General features: G+C 41.5%; 1 protein-coding gene across 1 annotated transcript in view; it reads left to right on the forward strand.

The window, feature by feature from the left end:
* LOC121286044 (BICD family-like cargo adapter 1) overlaps window positions 1-14,128 on the forward strand; it is a 77,270-nt gene extending 63,142 nt beyond the window's left edge. The window contains exons 6-9 of the mRNA XM_041203061.1: window positions 2,040-2,258; window positions 4,715-4,845; window positions 9,461-9,581; window positions 13,934-14,128. Coding sequence (XP_041058995.1) covers window positions 2,040-2,258; window positions 4,715-4,845; window positions 9,461-9,581; window positions 13,934-14,128 — 666 coding nt within the window. The remainder of the gene's footprint in view (window positions 1-2,039; window positions 2,259-4,714; window positions 4,846-9,460; window positions 9,582-13,933) is intronic.
* Window positions 14,129-15,117: the final 989 nt, after the last annotated feature.

Raw genomic sequence — 15,117 nt, forward strand, 5'->3', positions numbered from 1 at the left:
ATAAAAGTAGTACTTGCTTTATATTTAGTGATGACAGCACATCAAGGTCACTAAAGAGATTTATAATTCCATGTGAAATAGCTGGAGGAAGCTATTTTATAAGTACTGATATAGTAGTGAGATACTTATGCTGTTGAGTAAATCTTCTATGAAAAAGGTGCAATTGAAACTTGACCTGGAACAATGATGTCTAACATCCTGATGAGAAACAAGTACTTGTCGATCAGATGATAGAAATCGGAGTGAAGAAAGCAAGTTGTCCTAAAGGTACAAAGACAATTTGCTCAACCTACTTGTTAAAAGCTAAAAATTCTGATAGACGCAGGTGTGTTTGAAGTATACACAAGGCAAATAGATGAGATTAGTGAGAAATGTGAATTGTGAAATCTGTAAAAAGTACTGAAGGGCGCCACTAGGTCCTATTGTAAGCCTTCGATTAACATGTGACTTTAACAAGGTAGTTGCAATGGATCCAATAGTATGAGACGAAAATGGAAATATTTTCATTCTGTAGTTTGTAGACTTTGTGACCAGATTTAATCTGTCAACAATAATACTTAAGGACAAAAAGACAGGGAACAGACTTTGGACACCATCAAAGTTTCTGACTGGAAATTTGCTAATGAAAAGTTCAGAAACATGTGTGAAAATATGAACATCATGGTCATGAATACAGCAGCATGGACTATGATTACTACATGCTTCCATTCACAATTAAATACTGCATAAAATTTTAGCTGATCAACCAAATTGCAAGTTAACAACCATTTGCTTCATGCAAAGAATTCATGCCAGATGGTTGGAGGATGCAGTCCCTAGAGTTTACTCTATGGGCTAAATCTTTAATTGCCTTTTGTTCTGTGTGATAGTCCTCCTGTTACAATAAATTTAGTTCAGGACATTTGGTGCATTATATAAAAAGTAGGCCATAGGGAAGGCCTTAGTGAGGTATTTGGTCAGGGTGATAAGACAGTACTTATGGCTATCAAGCTGTCGAGGTTTATTCCTCACATTTAATTGGAAATACTTACAAGATCCCAGACTCTGAGCAACTGATAGCAATAAACATGCACCTTGTACTTTAAATGTTGATGTGTTTTATGATGAGTGTTCTTAGGAACAGAAAATGGTAGATCAGTGGCTGGGTTGTGATAATGTGAGTGCACGTGACTCATGTGACAATACCAATACATCCACAGGCCAATTGTCCGGAGTGGGTACTTGAGTGACACATAAAACAGAGTTGGTTTAATGAATGGAGGGTTGCAACAATTGTGGGATGTATGGCGAAAGCTACTGGTAAGTAAGTATTCATTGAATGTTCAGGATGATGGCCAAGGTTCTGTTGAAGGGTCATGAGGACTCAAAACGTCAACTCTTTTCTTCTCCGCTGATGCTGCCGGACCTGCTGAGTTTTTCCAGGTAATTCTGTTTTTGTTTTGGATTTCCAGCATCTGCAGTTTTTTGTTTTTATCTCAAGGTTTATGGACTAGCAGAATGGGGTGAAAGAGTGGAGAGTGAGAAAGCACAATGCAAAACGGTTAGTGAGTCTAAAAGTGACTCTTGTGTCAGAAAATTTTCACAAACAGGAGAAAGAACCTCCAATAATGCAAGAGGGCAATGTTGTAAGACTAGCACCAACAGATATAAAAGTGGAAATAAGAGACCAGAGCTTGAATGGATTGAATAATGAAATAAAGGCCACAGGACAATCTCGCAACAGAACCAGAAGATCTCATGCCCATGAAGTTTGGATGACTGACAATAAACTTGATTGTAAACGAATAAGATAGTAGGAGAGTACTTTGAGTTTATTCTGAAGTACCAAATAAGGGTCCACCAGCTTTGTCACAAAGGTATATTTGTAGTGAAAAATTCTCGCAGATGGGACTTGTAAGGCTGAAGTGAGACCAGTAGCTAGGGGTTGTGAAGAGCAGCTGGGTGACAGAGACTCTGAGTGGACTATTTGTATAATTGTACCATCAGCTTGTTTTATGTTTCTCTGCTTAACTCACAGCATTGTTCTTTATTCATCACAGCTGAGAATAGAACTCTGGGAGGCTTACTGCCAAGTACGTTCACTTTGCTCACACCTGAGAGGAAATGACATCACAGACTCTGCACTTTCCACTGACTCCTCTATGGATGAATCTTCTGACACCTCCTCTGCCAAAGATATCCCTACAGGGAGCCTACACACAGCACTGCACGAGCTCAAACGTCTGATCCAGAACATTCTTGATGGAAATGAGTCTACGGTATGTTAGTATGGATTAACTCAAGTAGAACTCCAATGTATCACGATGTACACACTAGGCAAGCTCAAACCTGAATCTGGCATATGCTAGGTGCATACAACTGCATTAAATTCCAAATAATTCAACATTCAACTTAGCTCCCTATAGATTAACAGGCTCCCACCAAAAAGAGTTATTACTGTAATGTTTAACTCTTTTAGAAAAGAGCTTTATGAATACCTGTTTAAGAATACATTTGAAGGATATTAGTATAATTATTTGAATAAAAGCATAAAAATGCCAGAAATACTCAGCAGGTCATACAGCATCTTTGGAGAAAGAAACAGAGTTGACATTGCAGGTCAACAACCTTTCAGCAGAACAGTGGCAACAAGTGGAGCAAGCCCTCGTGTATGACAACTTCTGACAAAAAGTCATCGACCCTAAACGTTAACCCTGTTTCTCTCTCCACTGATCTGCTATCTCCAGCATTTTCTGTTTTTAATTCAGATTTCCAGCATCCTCAGAGTTTTGCTCTTGATCAAATAGTTGCAGTCTCTTTTGGGACACTAGGAATGTGATCTATGGAATATAGCTGGTCAGGTTGAACAAAGTGTATGGTAATGTTAAGATGATATTGCTCAGTAACCTAGCATGTTAGTTTTCTCTGTTTATTCAGCAATTAAAGTATTAAGAGACATGACAATGTAAATTGTCCCTGGAGTCTAATAGTAAAATTGTTGTGGGTGGAATGCATTAAGTGACATGTTATTTCATGTTTTGTGTGTGTGCCTGAATTCACATGTATTTCCCTGTACGTGTGGCATTTGCAGGGAATTCTAGTCTCTGCTTGATGATAGTATAACTATTCCCAATGTATTTGTGTGACTTGTATTAAGCTATTCAATATCTGGTGCTTATCTAACACACGTGTACTTAATTCTGATATGGTACTTAAGCAGTTAGTGTTCCACTCCCAAATATTGACTTTTTTAATGTTTTAACAAAAAGCACATGGAAGCAAGCCAAATCCACTGCCACTGCCTCCGCCACCCCCCCCCCCCCCCCCCCCCCCCAACCCTCCACCCCCACCACGACCAAACCACACATTTAAAAAGGTTTCACAACATAGGGGCTAAGCAATGAATGTTGGTCCAAATCTATTAACAAACAGAAGCTAAATGATCATTTCAGGTGCCTATTTTTGACCATAACAATTCCAGTGCAATTTTATAATCTCTGACACCAATGTGACTCCCAAACTTCACTACACATTCTACATAGCAGTAGCTCTAGAAGCAAAGGCAGTAGTGGCTGAAATGCTTGAGACCCCAGCACTGGTTATGTTTCCGGGTCCAATTCCTGACACTCATCCTGGTTTTTGATGAGCAAGGTGGCTAAGGTGCATGTTTGCCATTCAATTAAGGTTGCAGGCAGGCTCCTGAGACTGGAGGACCAATAGGCCCCAGCTGCCAGGCCATCATTATGGGGGAGGGCAATGCCTCCACTGGGTAGCCAGATCCACCTGTGACTTGATGGCTATGGAATGTGGTAGGGTGGCTGGTAGGAGAGCACTGGCCACCTCCCCGGAGGCTGGGGGCTGCCTCCATCCCTTGGCTGTGTTTCAACCTCAGAGTGGGGGACCAGCAGGCTGACTGGGAAATCCTCGTCGGCCTCTGGTGAGTGGCCATATTAGGCCATTTAATTGACCTAACAGACTAATGGTCCACCACCCACTCACCCCACCTGAACCACCTGGAACTAAAATGGCTGGGAGCACAGCGAGTGACTGACACCCTGGCCAATTGTGGGCCCACCCACTTCAGGTCCAACCTCAATGGCCCTTTGAAAATTGGTCACATAGTCTCTGGCACCCATCCCTTACCGATTATTGGGGTGCAACACTCTCATCCTGTGTTTTTGGGGGCATAGCAGTTTCCAGTTCTGTATGTTATTTGGTGTGGCTTCTCATACAATTTAAACACATGGTGTTAACTCTCAAAAGGGGAAAACTTTGATATTTTGGGTATCCATTGTCAGCATGAAGTACTCCTGTAGCAAAAGGCATCTGTAAGACCACTACACTACCTAAACCTCACAAAGGCACTTGCTGCCAGACCAGTGTCACTTTTCTATTTTTTTCCTACTACCTCTGAACTATAAACAGTTTGGGAAGCTGTGCTGCTAGTTTGATTCATGAATCCAGCATTGACTTGGGGATTCGGAACACAGGCCCAAGGTTTATTCTAAAACAAAAACAGAATTACCTGGAAAAACTCAGCAGGTCTGGCAGCATCGGCGGAGAAGAAAAGAGTTGACGTTTCGAGTCCTCATGACCCTTCGACAGAACTTGAGTTCGAGTCCAAGAAAGAGTTTATTCTGTTGGTCAGGTGTACTGAATGGTAAACTCTTGAGCATTCTCAGCAGGCTGATTTTCATGCGACTTGCCCTCTCACTGATCTTTGTTGTCTCTATAGGTGGTGCTGCTGAGAGTTGAAATGAATGCAATGAAAGAAGAGAGAGACAAGCTGAAGGTGACATCCGAAGAAAAGGAACAAGACAAGCAGCTTCAGAAAGCTCTCAGCGACCGGGATGAAGCCATAGCAAAGTAAGAAACTTGTCTGATGAAAATGAAAAGCCATGAGCAGCTACAGGTTAAGAGGGGCCGTGGTTAATTTTGTAGCTGGTGATTATCTCAACATCAATCCCACTCTAACAGTAGCTCTGACAGCATCAGCCATGCCACCCTCTCCTCTCCTGCCCAAAACAGATACTTCAATATTGTGAATTTAATCATCCCTTTTCCAGTGGGCTTTGTACTGGTATCAATACCATTTGAATGGCTTGCGGACTGAAAAAGTCTATGATGCATCATCAATATATCCAAAAGAACTCCACTGTGGCACTTTGACATCCTGTTTCTGCATTGCCTAAGTTATTGGATTTGAAAACAGCTGGCCTTGCTCTCTGATTCACCTGTCTAAAGGTATTTGTCTAGTTGCAGCTCTAATTATGCAGATTGGAATATAATTGTATCTCAAGAAGATGAAGTGAAGGTCACAGGTGAATGTGCATTTACTGTCACAGTTTCAAACAGATCTGGTTTTGCTCAACATATAAGAAAAATAAGTTAAACACTCCTTGAGTAACGTAATCTTCACTTACACCACCCCCCCCCAATCCACCTCTCAGACAGATATCATAACAGATAATCAACCCCTTGACATTCAAAATGGCTTTGACAAAACCAATCAGAGAAGATTTAAACCTGAAGTGGAAGCTCATGGGATCAGGGATGTTGTAAATTGGATTATTAATTGACTGTGTAACTAATGAGCTATAAAAGGTAGCAACTGGACTGTTGAGCTCTCCAGAGACCTATATCATAATTATCGGAGCACCAACACAGAGTGGTTGTGCAGTACAGATCTGCATCTTTTGATCCCCCAATTCCCAAACACACTGTTGTGGTTATGCTGAGACAGGACAATAAATCGAAGGAAATATCATTTTTGTACCCCTCTCACTTGACTCCTTGGAACTGGTTTGGAGGGATATTGGAGACCTGGGAGCTAGTGAAGCACACCATGTACATGTGCTCTCAAGCACACTTTGCATACCTCATGGGAATGCTGTGGGAAAAGTGGGAGTGTAACCTAGATAAAGAATATAAATATGACATGATTTCACATCACAGACTGTTCCAGGCAGAGTTTAGTATTAAACTATCCCCTCCATGCACCCCTCACCACCCCACTCAATCATTAAAATATTTACTTTTGAAGATCAAAGTGTAAAATTACAATCCCTATCTCCTGCTCTGAATTGTACCTGTCTTTCCTTTTTTTCCATTCTCCCTTTTCCTGTTTTGCTTGTGTATAATTCAGTTAACTATTCTTCATTCTTCACTCCTGTATTCACTTCACTATTGCTAAAATACAGATCCAGTCAAACTGGAACCTGACCTATATAAAACTCTTCGGAGCATAATTTAGGAACAGACTCAAAGCAGTAAATTTCCACAGTCAGGATGGCTGCAACCGCAAGGAAATGAATGAGGTGATTATTTCTGAGGAGTTCTGTAAATAGAGGTTCAAACTGAGGGCCAGAGTGACCCCTCTAATTTTGTATCTAAAATGTAAATCCAGATAGAGCAAGTCCACGGGTGATATCAAGAAGTGCCTCTACACAAAGAGTGAGCAATGCCTGTAGTGACCGTCTGGACAAAGTAATGGGCAGGAGAAACTCTTTAGTCATTTGTGAGACAATTGCACGTCCTCAGATACTGTAGCAGTCCATGTTTGAATGCATAAAGTCCTGCACAACACTGAGGCCTGAACAGATTAGGTGGCAAGTAACATTTGTGCCGGGAAATGGCTATCACTATCAAGAGACGCACTAACCACCTGCCTTTGACATTCAATGGCATTATCATTGTCGAAACACCCATCATCAATACCCTGGGGGTCACTATGGGTCAGCCTTGAAAAACTCAAGGATCAGAAAGCAATTACAAATTAACAAGGAATAAGACTGGATGTGTTTGTTTACTTTTGTGGAATATTTGTACCAGACTTCCTCTGATGATAATAAACAGCTGGCATAAACCCCATGATGGGTAAGGTTGTACGCACAATTTGTAAGGAGAGGGCTTGATCAATCAAAATGACCTCTCATTTTTATTGCAGATTTCCAGCATCCATAGCATTTTGCTTTTATTCTCTCATTCCATGCAATTTTTAACCTCTTTTGAGTGAAAAAATAAGATGGGGAAATTGAGAGCAAGACAGGAAAGAAATGGGGAGATAGATTGTACCAGGGCAGCCAGTTCACAGTCAGAAACAAAATGGCTGACTATGAGGGTGAACTATGCTGTATGAAAATTCTTTCAGGTTTGGATTCTGTAGATAAAAATAGTTGGAATAGTTCTGGGGAAAAGTTCACATTTTTTAAAAATCCCAAATGAAAGGATATCATAATGACCCAATTAAATGCTAATAGTAGAGTTTAGTCAGAGCTTTGAAGATTACCATAAGGAAAAAAAGTAAGGTTACTTTGTCAATTTAGGTCCATCTACAGGATCTTTTCAGGATATTTTCATCTCTTTACTTTTCACTGAATTAGGAATTGCAAGATACCAGATGAGGTCCATAGTGCATTTTACTTACCAATAGTGAATCATGTGTACTATTTCTAGAGAAACTCTAGAGTGCTTTTATTATACCACATGAGGTAACTGCTGCAACTATGTGATCAGGGATGAAATGGCCAAGCGAAAATTCCGGTTTTGAGATTAAGTTAGATTAGCCTTGGATAGTTTTTGTCCTGAAGTTGTACCTTGACAAGAAAATGCTTTTCTTCTTGGTCAGAATCAGAGCCTGGCATTCACACTTTGGGCAGTGTGCCTTTTTCATGTTGTTCACCTTGCAATCTGTGGAATTTGTTTAATTTGCAGATTTCAAATGTGTTTGGACTTGCTTCACTAGACGCTTGATCATTACAGTGTCAAAAAGGACCTTTTGAACAGAACGTCTTCACCCAACGTGTAGCAGAGTTGCCAAATAAGTTATCTGATAAGACACTTTAAGTGGAAAAACTGAATAGTTCAAAGACTTGATGTATTTCTGGAGAGAGACATGAGTGTAGGGTCGAGTGAGAAGGCAGGTGAATGATCTTTGAAACCTAGCAAAATGGGATGTGCCTCCTGGCCATTTTTTTTACCAAAAAGATCTTAGGCTATTCTTAAACTGTTCCATTAAAATACCACCAGTGAGTCTGACATTCACACACTGGTATAGTGTGCCTTTGGTGGAATGTATCTGCAAATAAAGCATGACAGAGAAAATGGGCAGAATAGCCATGAGCTGGTAAGAATGTTGGAGTTGATCCTTTCATACCACCTCCTGTTACATTTTGTTAACATTTTAGTGGACTTCCTCCTTTTACCTTTTTGTTGAACAGTGAAATGAAATCCATGCCAATAACTAATGATATACAGACCTGGTCTGTGGCAATAACCCAGGTCAGCCCTGTAATGCAACTTTCAGGAAAATAAATGTGGTCTGGGTTAGGTTGAGTCCAGGTCACATGGAGCATTTCCCTCCTTCCCAATCTATTTTTGCTACTTATCTCTAGAAAGTGCAGACTCATGAATTATATTTTCGCAGGTTTTGGACATCTTTGGTACCTCAACCAAACCACTATGTATGACAGCAAACATTGGCCTTTTGATCAGGATAGGGTGGATAGTGTATCATGGTTGATCCAGTTCTAGTCCAATGTCCATATATGGACTTAATAGAGGGGATGTTGGACGATCAGGAATAAAACTGTAGCTAATTCACTTCCTCCCAACCAAGGGTGTAGTCCTACCAGAGCACAGCTGAGTGCCGCTCCGGTGGGGAGGAAGGTTAGAGGGAGGGATTTTGTGGGGAGGGGGCAGGAAGAGGGGGGATTGGGGGGAGAGGGGAGGAAGAGGGGGGATTGGGGGGAGGAAGAAGGGGAGTTTGTGGCGGGGGAGGAGGGGGGGGGCTTGTGGGGTGGGAAGGAAGAGGGGTGTCTGATGGGGGGGAGATGGGTGGTAGGCTGGGGGAAGGGGGTTGGGGGAGGTGGTTCGGGGAGGGGGTTGGGGTGGGGAGGAGGTTGGGGAGGGTGGGGAGGAGGTTGGAGGTGGTTGGGGTGGTGCGGGAGGTTGTGGTGATGGATTGGGGTGAAGGGGGGATGTTGGAGAGAGGGGGTGGGTGTTGGGGTAGAGGGGTGGGAGATGTGGGGTAGGGGCTGGGGGAGGTTTGGGGAAGAGGCGGAGTGGCAGGGGTGGGTGGGGTTTTGGAAGGGGTGGGAAGTTTGAGGGGAGGGGTGTGGAGGAGGTTGGAGGGAGGGATGAGAAAAAGCTTGGTGTCAGAGGGGGCATTAATATTTTTCACTTATAAAGCTTAGTTTTGCTAACTTTTGGGGCTTCAAATGATTAGTACATAAGAAAACAGCTTAATAATAGATTTAGAAATGATCTGGCCAACACATTTTCCCAATGCCCTGGAACCTCAAAATTTGGCACTGAAGCCCACTCCCAACCCAGCCTTATGAATCTTATGAATCCGTGTGATTTACTTCCACATAGGGCAATGCATAACTTTGAAAGCAGCATGCTTCTTGCAATGTGCTGCATGGTTGGATATTGAACTATGACGGTGTCATGTAAAGGTAACGTTGAGTTTCTGTTTCAGGAAGAACGCTCTGGAAATGGAACTGGCGAAGTGTAAGATTGACATGATGTCACTCAACAGCCAACTTCTAGATGCAATCCAACAGAAACTCAACCTCTCGCAGCAGCTGGAGGCCTGGCAGGTAGGTCAAAGGTCAGGGAAATTCAAACTTTAACATGGTTTGTTTTGAGTTCAGATTTTAGTGATTTATATACATATGAGTCCCTTGTTAGTCAAGAATCTATCTACCTCTGCCTTAAAAATAATCAATGACCCTGCCACCACCTTTATCCAGGAAAGACAGTTCAAGAGATTTATGACCCTCAGAGAAAATATTTCTCCTCATCTTTGTCTTAAATGGGTAACCCTTATTTTTAAACTGTCATCTAGTTCTAGTCTCTTCCACAAGGGGAAACACCCTTTCAGCATCCACCCTGCCAAGTCTCCTGAGGATCTTGTATGTTTCAATAAGATCACTTCACAATCCTCTAAACTCCAATGGATACAGCCCCAGCCTGTCCAACCTTTCCTTGTAAGATACCTGGAATGGGGGGGTTATCAGTTGAGTGAACCTTCTCTGAACTGATAATGCATTTACATCCTTTCTTAAATAAGGAGACCTAAACTGTACACAGTACTCCACCTGTGGTCTCACCAATGCCTGTGCAACTGTAGCAAAATATCCCTACTTTTATATTCCATTCACCTTGCAGTAAATGACAACATTCCGTTTGCCTTCCTAATTACTTGTTATACCTGCATATTAACTTTTTGTGATTCATGTACCAGGACACCCAGATCTCTCTGTACCACTGAGTTCTGCAATCTCTCCATTTAAATAATATGTTGCCTTTCTATTCTTCCTGCCAAAGTGGACATTTTCCCACATCATACTCAATCTGCCAAATTTTTACCCACTCACTTAATCTGCCTATATCCCTTTGCAGACTCCTTATGTCCTCTTCACAATTTAGTCTCCTCCCTATCTTTGTGTCATCAGCAACTTAGCAACCATACATTCAGTCCCTTCATCCAAATCCTTGATATAAATTGTAAATAGTTGAGGCCTCAACACTGATCCCTGTGACACTCCACTTGTCACATCTTGCCAACCCGAAAAAGACCCTTTTATCCCTGCTCTCTGCTTCCTGTTAGCTAATCGATCCTTTATCCATGCTAATATGTTACATCCTATGCCATGTGCTCTTATTTTGCATAGCAACCTTTGATGTGGCACCTTGTCAAATGCTTTCTGCAAATCTAAGTACAGCACATCCACAGGTTCCCCTTTATTTACCTTGTTTGTCCTTCCTCAAAGAACTCCAACAAATTAGTCAAACATGCGTTCCTTTCCACAAAACCATGTTGAGTCTGCTTGATTGCATTGAGGTTTTCTAAATATATTATCACTACATTTTAGTAAATCTTAAATCCGTTACTAAGCAGGCTTCATTGTTCCACAAAATCATCTGAAGGATTTGTTGCTATTTGAAATGTGCAACCCTGTCTCCAAAGGTGGATTCTTATCAGCATTTTCTGAAATCACTACAGTGGATATCTTTCTCATGAGACGATGCCTTTCTTTCCCACCTCAGTGAAGTTAGCTATATTGTGATAATTTCACTGGTAAATGCTGATCCTTTTAAGAGAATCCCCTGATTATAATTTCACTTAATTTAGTTAACATGACGGCACCTTTACCTGTTTACACTGACAACTGCAAATCATATTGCTAATTTGTCTTCAACTCACTTACCTTTACCTTCAGATGTGAAACTTCAGCATATGCTTTCTGAAAATCTAAGAATTTTACACCCATTAAATATCTCCAGTCCTCTACTTTAGTTACATCGCTTGAGATTTCCAGTAGGTTTGGGAGGCTCTGCCTTTAGCAAACCAAAATGCCAACTCCATATCCACTCTGTGAACTTCACTAACACATGGGCATTCACCTTTGAAATTTTGAGCATTTCCCCACCACTAGTGTTAGCCCACTCTAGTTCACACCTCAGTCTGAAATCAACGTGAATGAATTTTGTGTTCATGAAGTTTAAGAAGGAGTCAGATACTCCCACTTTTTAAAAATAAAAGATGGCATGATGCAAAATTTGTCTACTCTCCTCAACAGAATGACTTCAGCTCAAAATGGCAGCTTATTTTGAATGCCTTGGCATTTAAGGAAGGAAAAATGCTGAATGGGGGAAAAGCACTACAAAATAAAAATTAGCATACATTAAAATGTCGCAATAAGTCCCAATCCCAGATATTTAATTATATCAGTGACAAGTAATTAAATTGTAATGTGCTTGCTATAAGTACAGTATTAAGACCCTGAATTCTGCAGCCATATAAATAAATGTTGTAAAGAGGAGACTAGAATGAACAAGCTACTTCCACATATTATGCACCCACGCTTAAAATATGAATTTGTAATCATGTAAAACACTTCATTTCTGCTCACATTTGATTCAAATACCTAATGGCTCTTTATTTTTACTGGCATGTTTCTAGAAATGGGAGTTCAGACTTCATTTGAACAAGAAACCATCATTATGTAAATTGTAAGGAAATGCTTTGAAATTAATGAGGATGGGTTTCAAAGGATGTGAGTTGGGCCCGTTAAACAGGGGATTCTCTTAAATGGGTGTATTTATGTAGTCAGATACATGATTTGACTTTGAATGTATGGGTAAACTGGGAACCACAGTAGGTATAAATGTGATGGGATCCCTGGACCTGTACAGGGGAAATCTCAGTGTGATATGGGAATCAGCTGGGTGGATATAGGTATTTGAGGTGAGTACCATATGGTGGGATCATCTTCGTGCCAAGCTAAGTACTATGTGATCCAATCTAAGTATTGGGTCCTACCCCATGTAACATAATAGAATTAGTCCAACAGAGAAATGCTTTTGTTCTTGTTGCTTCAGAGCCTTGTGTTTTCTTCCCTCTTCTTTCCTGTTGCAGTTTGCTTCCTCAGGGCTTTTCACTATCTGGCTCCTCTGGTTTCTCATCTAGTGGCCTTTCCCAGCTACTGTACAAGCAGACTATTGTAAGCCCCCTCCTGCCTCCGAGGTGAGCTTTAATTGTAACATCCACTTGTTAGAATGTTTCCCCATTCCATCCATTTTTCATCTTTAGCTGTTCTTGACTTTTGAGTTTTCCATTCTCACATTATGCACACTTCAGTCATTTCCAATGAGTCATTTAATCAAGCTCCATGTTATGCAGCTATGAATGACAGACCCAAGGCAAAGTGAACCTTAGCTTCTCAGTTCACGGCAGGTAGTTGTTGTATGTTGCAGGTCAGATCAAGCTTTGCATGCGGCCATCAGAATAATCTTCTATCACTCTTTCTTTCTGACTTGTTCAGCCTTATCATCACAGCACTGAAACACAATGCCATTGTTCTGATAGTCATTGCAGACTGCTTTAGTAATGAAGTGTCTCATTATCCAAAAGATCACAACTGTCAATTCCACTAAGGTTCATTTCTGACTAGTAAAAGAACCTGTATTTAGAGTAATAGTTCAAGCAAACCCCTTCTGTACAATGCCTTTCATGTGACATGTCTGACCCATATCGCATTAAGTCCTTGGTACACATGGCTGGGTTACGTCCTTCCAACTAATGTCCTTCAGTGTATTTCACCTCCTGAGACAGGTACTGTACTCACCACCAAAAACATCAGTTACAATGAAGGACAAGAACATGCAACAGATGTTCATGTTTGATTCCATCACTTCTGGAAATGTTTCTGATCATTCCTTGGAAGGTTTCTGCTAGTCGGTTTTTGTGTTCTCTAGACTGCTGTGTGTTGGAAATTCAAAATCTGCCCCAAAAACCTCTGGAAAAATGACATCCAGCAACTTGATCTAACCGAGAAATAGGTGAGATGGCTGTTTCAGGAAATGATTATTTCTAAACTTGCCCTCACTCTATGAACTTGAAGTGAGATTCCAGCATGTGTCTGCTAGCCCTGCAATAAGGATGCACTGTGGACTTGATTTGGCTGCAGTCAGCTCAAATCCTCCTTTTTACTGTCTCCACAACACTAACTATTCCCTGTCTCAGCTCTCCAGTCCTGATTTTTCTTTCTTGGCGCAGAAGTTAGTCTAGGATCCCCTCCTCCACCCATATTCCCAAATCCTGCACTGCACAACCCTCCTAGCTTTCACTGGACAGCACCTGATTCTCCTGTGCCTCAGTGCTAGGAATATATTATGCTTAGCTGTGACCTTACCCTCTTGTTCATCTTTCTCCCTCCCTCATTGTTCTTTCAGTATTGACCACTGTATTCAATGTACATTGTACCGCAGTTACAAAGCTGTAAACCTACCACTCCAGACTGCATTGAACAGCGCACAGGAGTATCTTGCGACAATATTTGGTTTGCCCACTGCCATGTTCTGTGAAGTAATCTGAAGCTTCCCTGCAGTCAGTGTAACTAAACGTGTGCCGAAAGCTGACTCCCATTCCTTCCTTTCCTTGCAGGATGACATGCATAGGGTCATTGACCAGCAGTTAATGGACAAACAACAGAGAGAGTGTCGTCTGTCAGCACAATCCTACAGGAACAGCTGCAGCATGAGGCACAAAGTCATCTCCTCAGTGAGACCGGAACGTAACCGAGAAGAGGTCATTGGGGCAGAAGGGAAACGTCCCTTCTCATTTTTCAAGAAGAATTAATTTTCTTTGTAATTACTAAAGGGACCATTGTGGAGTTGGCAGGGCTTCAAGAGATTCTTTGTACAAAGAGTGTTTCGTTGAATTAGGAAGGGAACTCATTCTTCCTGGGCTCAGGCGATGCTTCTATTCACCTGCAAAGGGGCGGCAGGGTGGCATAGTGGAGCAAACCCTGGGTAATGCAGGCTAAGTCAGGTAGCCTTGTTACTGGAGATGTTCTTTGCTATAACTGGTGCCCAAAATAGTCTTTGACAAAGGTTCTTGTACGTGGAGTATTGCACGACCATACTGTACATAACCGGTTAAAATAAATTTTGTTAATAAGTTCAATTATTTTCACAAAAAAACTAAAAATACGAGTCGAAGAATGTCTAATCTATGAAGGACTGAATGTTTCTGCAGTATTATTTGAGATAGTTAGGCTGTTTGCCTTTAAGGAATCATATGACACAGCAAACCCATATGCATCCATAGTGAGTAAGTAACTGTACAGCACCCTGTGAACAGTGCACCTCAGAAGATTCATATGGAATATTGCTGCATGTGCATGTGTAGCGTGGGCAGTTCACTGTGTGCCTGTAGAATTCAGTGTCTGCAACGCGTGCCTGTTCAATATAGTGCAAGATAATGCACCTTGCACAAGTACAGTGTTAGAGTGCACTTTGTGTTTGTGTATAAAGTGCTCCAAAATACCATCTCTATAGAATGTGAGTGGATACTGGTTCAGTGTGCGAGTTCACTGAGAGTATGAATTGTTAGGACAATACAGTCAATGCACTGCACCAAAACCCTACATAGCACAGTACAGGTTCATGGTTGATGTTTATAAGTAAAGTATGCTGGGAACCTGAAAAACACATGGGATGTTTGTCAGCACCTGCAAAGAAAAAGGACAGGTTCATGTTTTGAGTGGAGATATTTATTTAAAGTGAATGAGGGATCTTCACCCGAAACAATAAGGGTGGTTCTGACACTGTCAGCTGGGAGCAGTG

The sequence above is a fragment of the Carcharodon carcharias genome, chromosome 13 (genome assembly GCF_017639515.1).
Source record: "Carcharodon carcharias isolate sCarCar2 chromosome 13, sCarCar2.pri, whole genome shotgun sequence".
NCBI classification, from domain to species: domain Eukaryota; kingdom Metazoa; phylum Chordata; class Chondrichthyes; order Lamniformes; family Lamnidae; genus Carcharodon; species Carcharodon carcharias.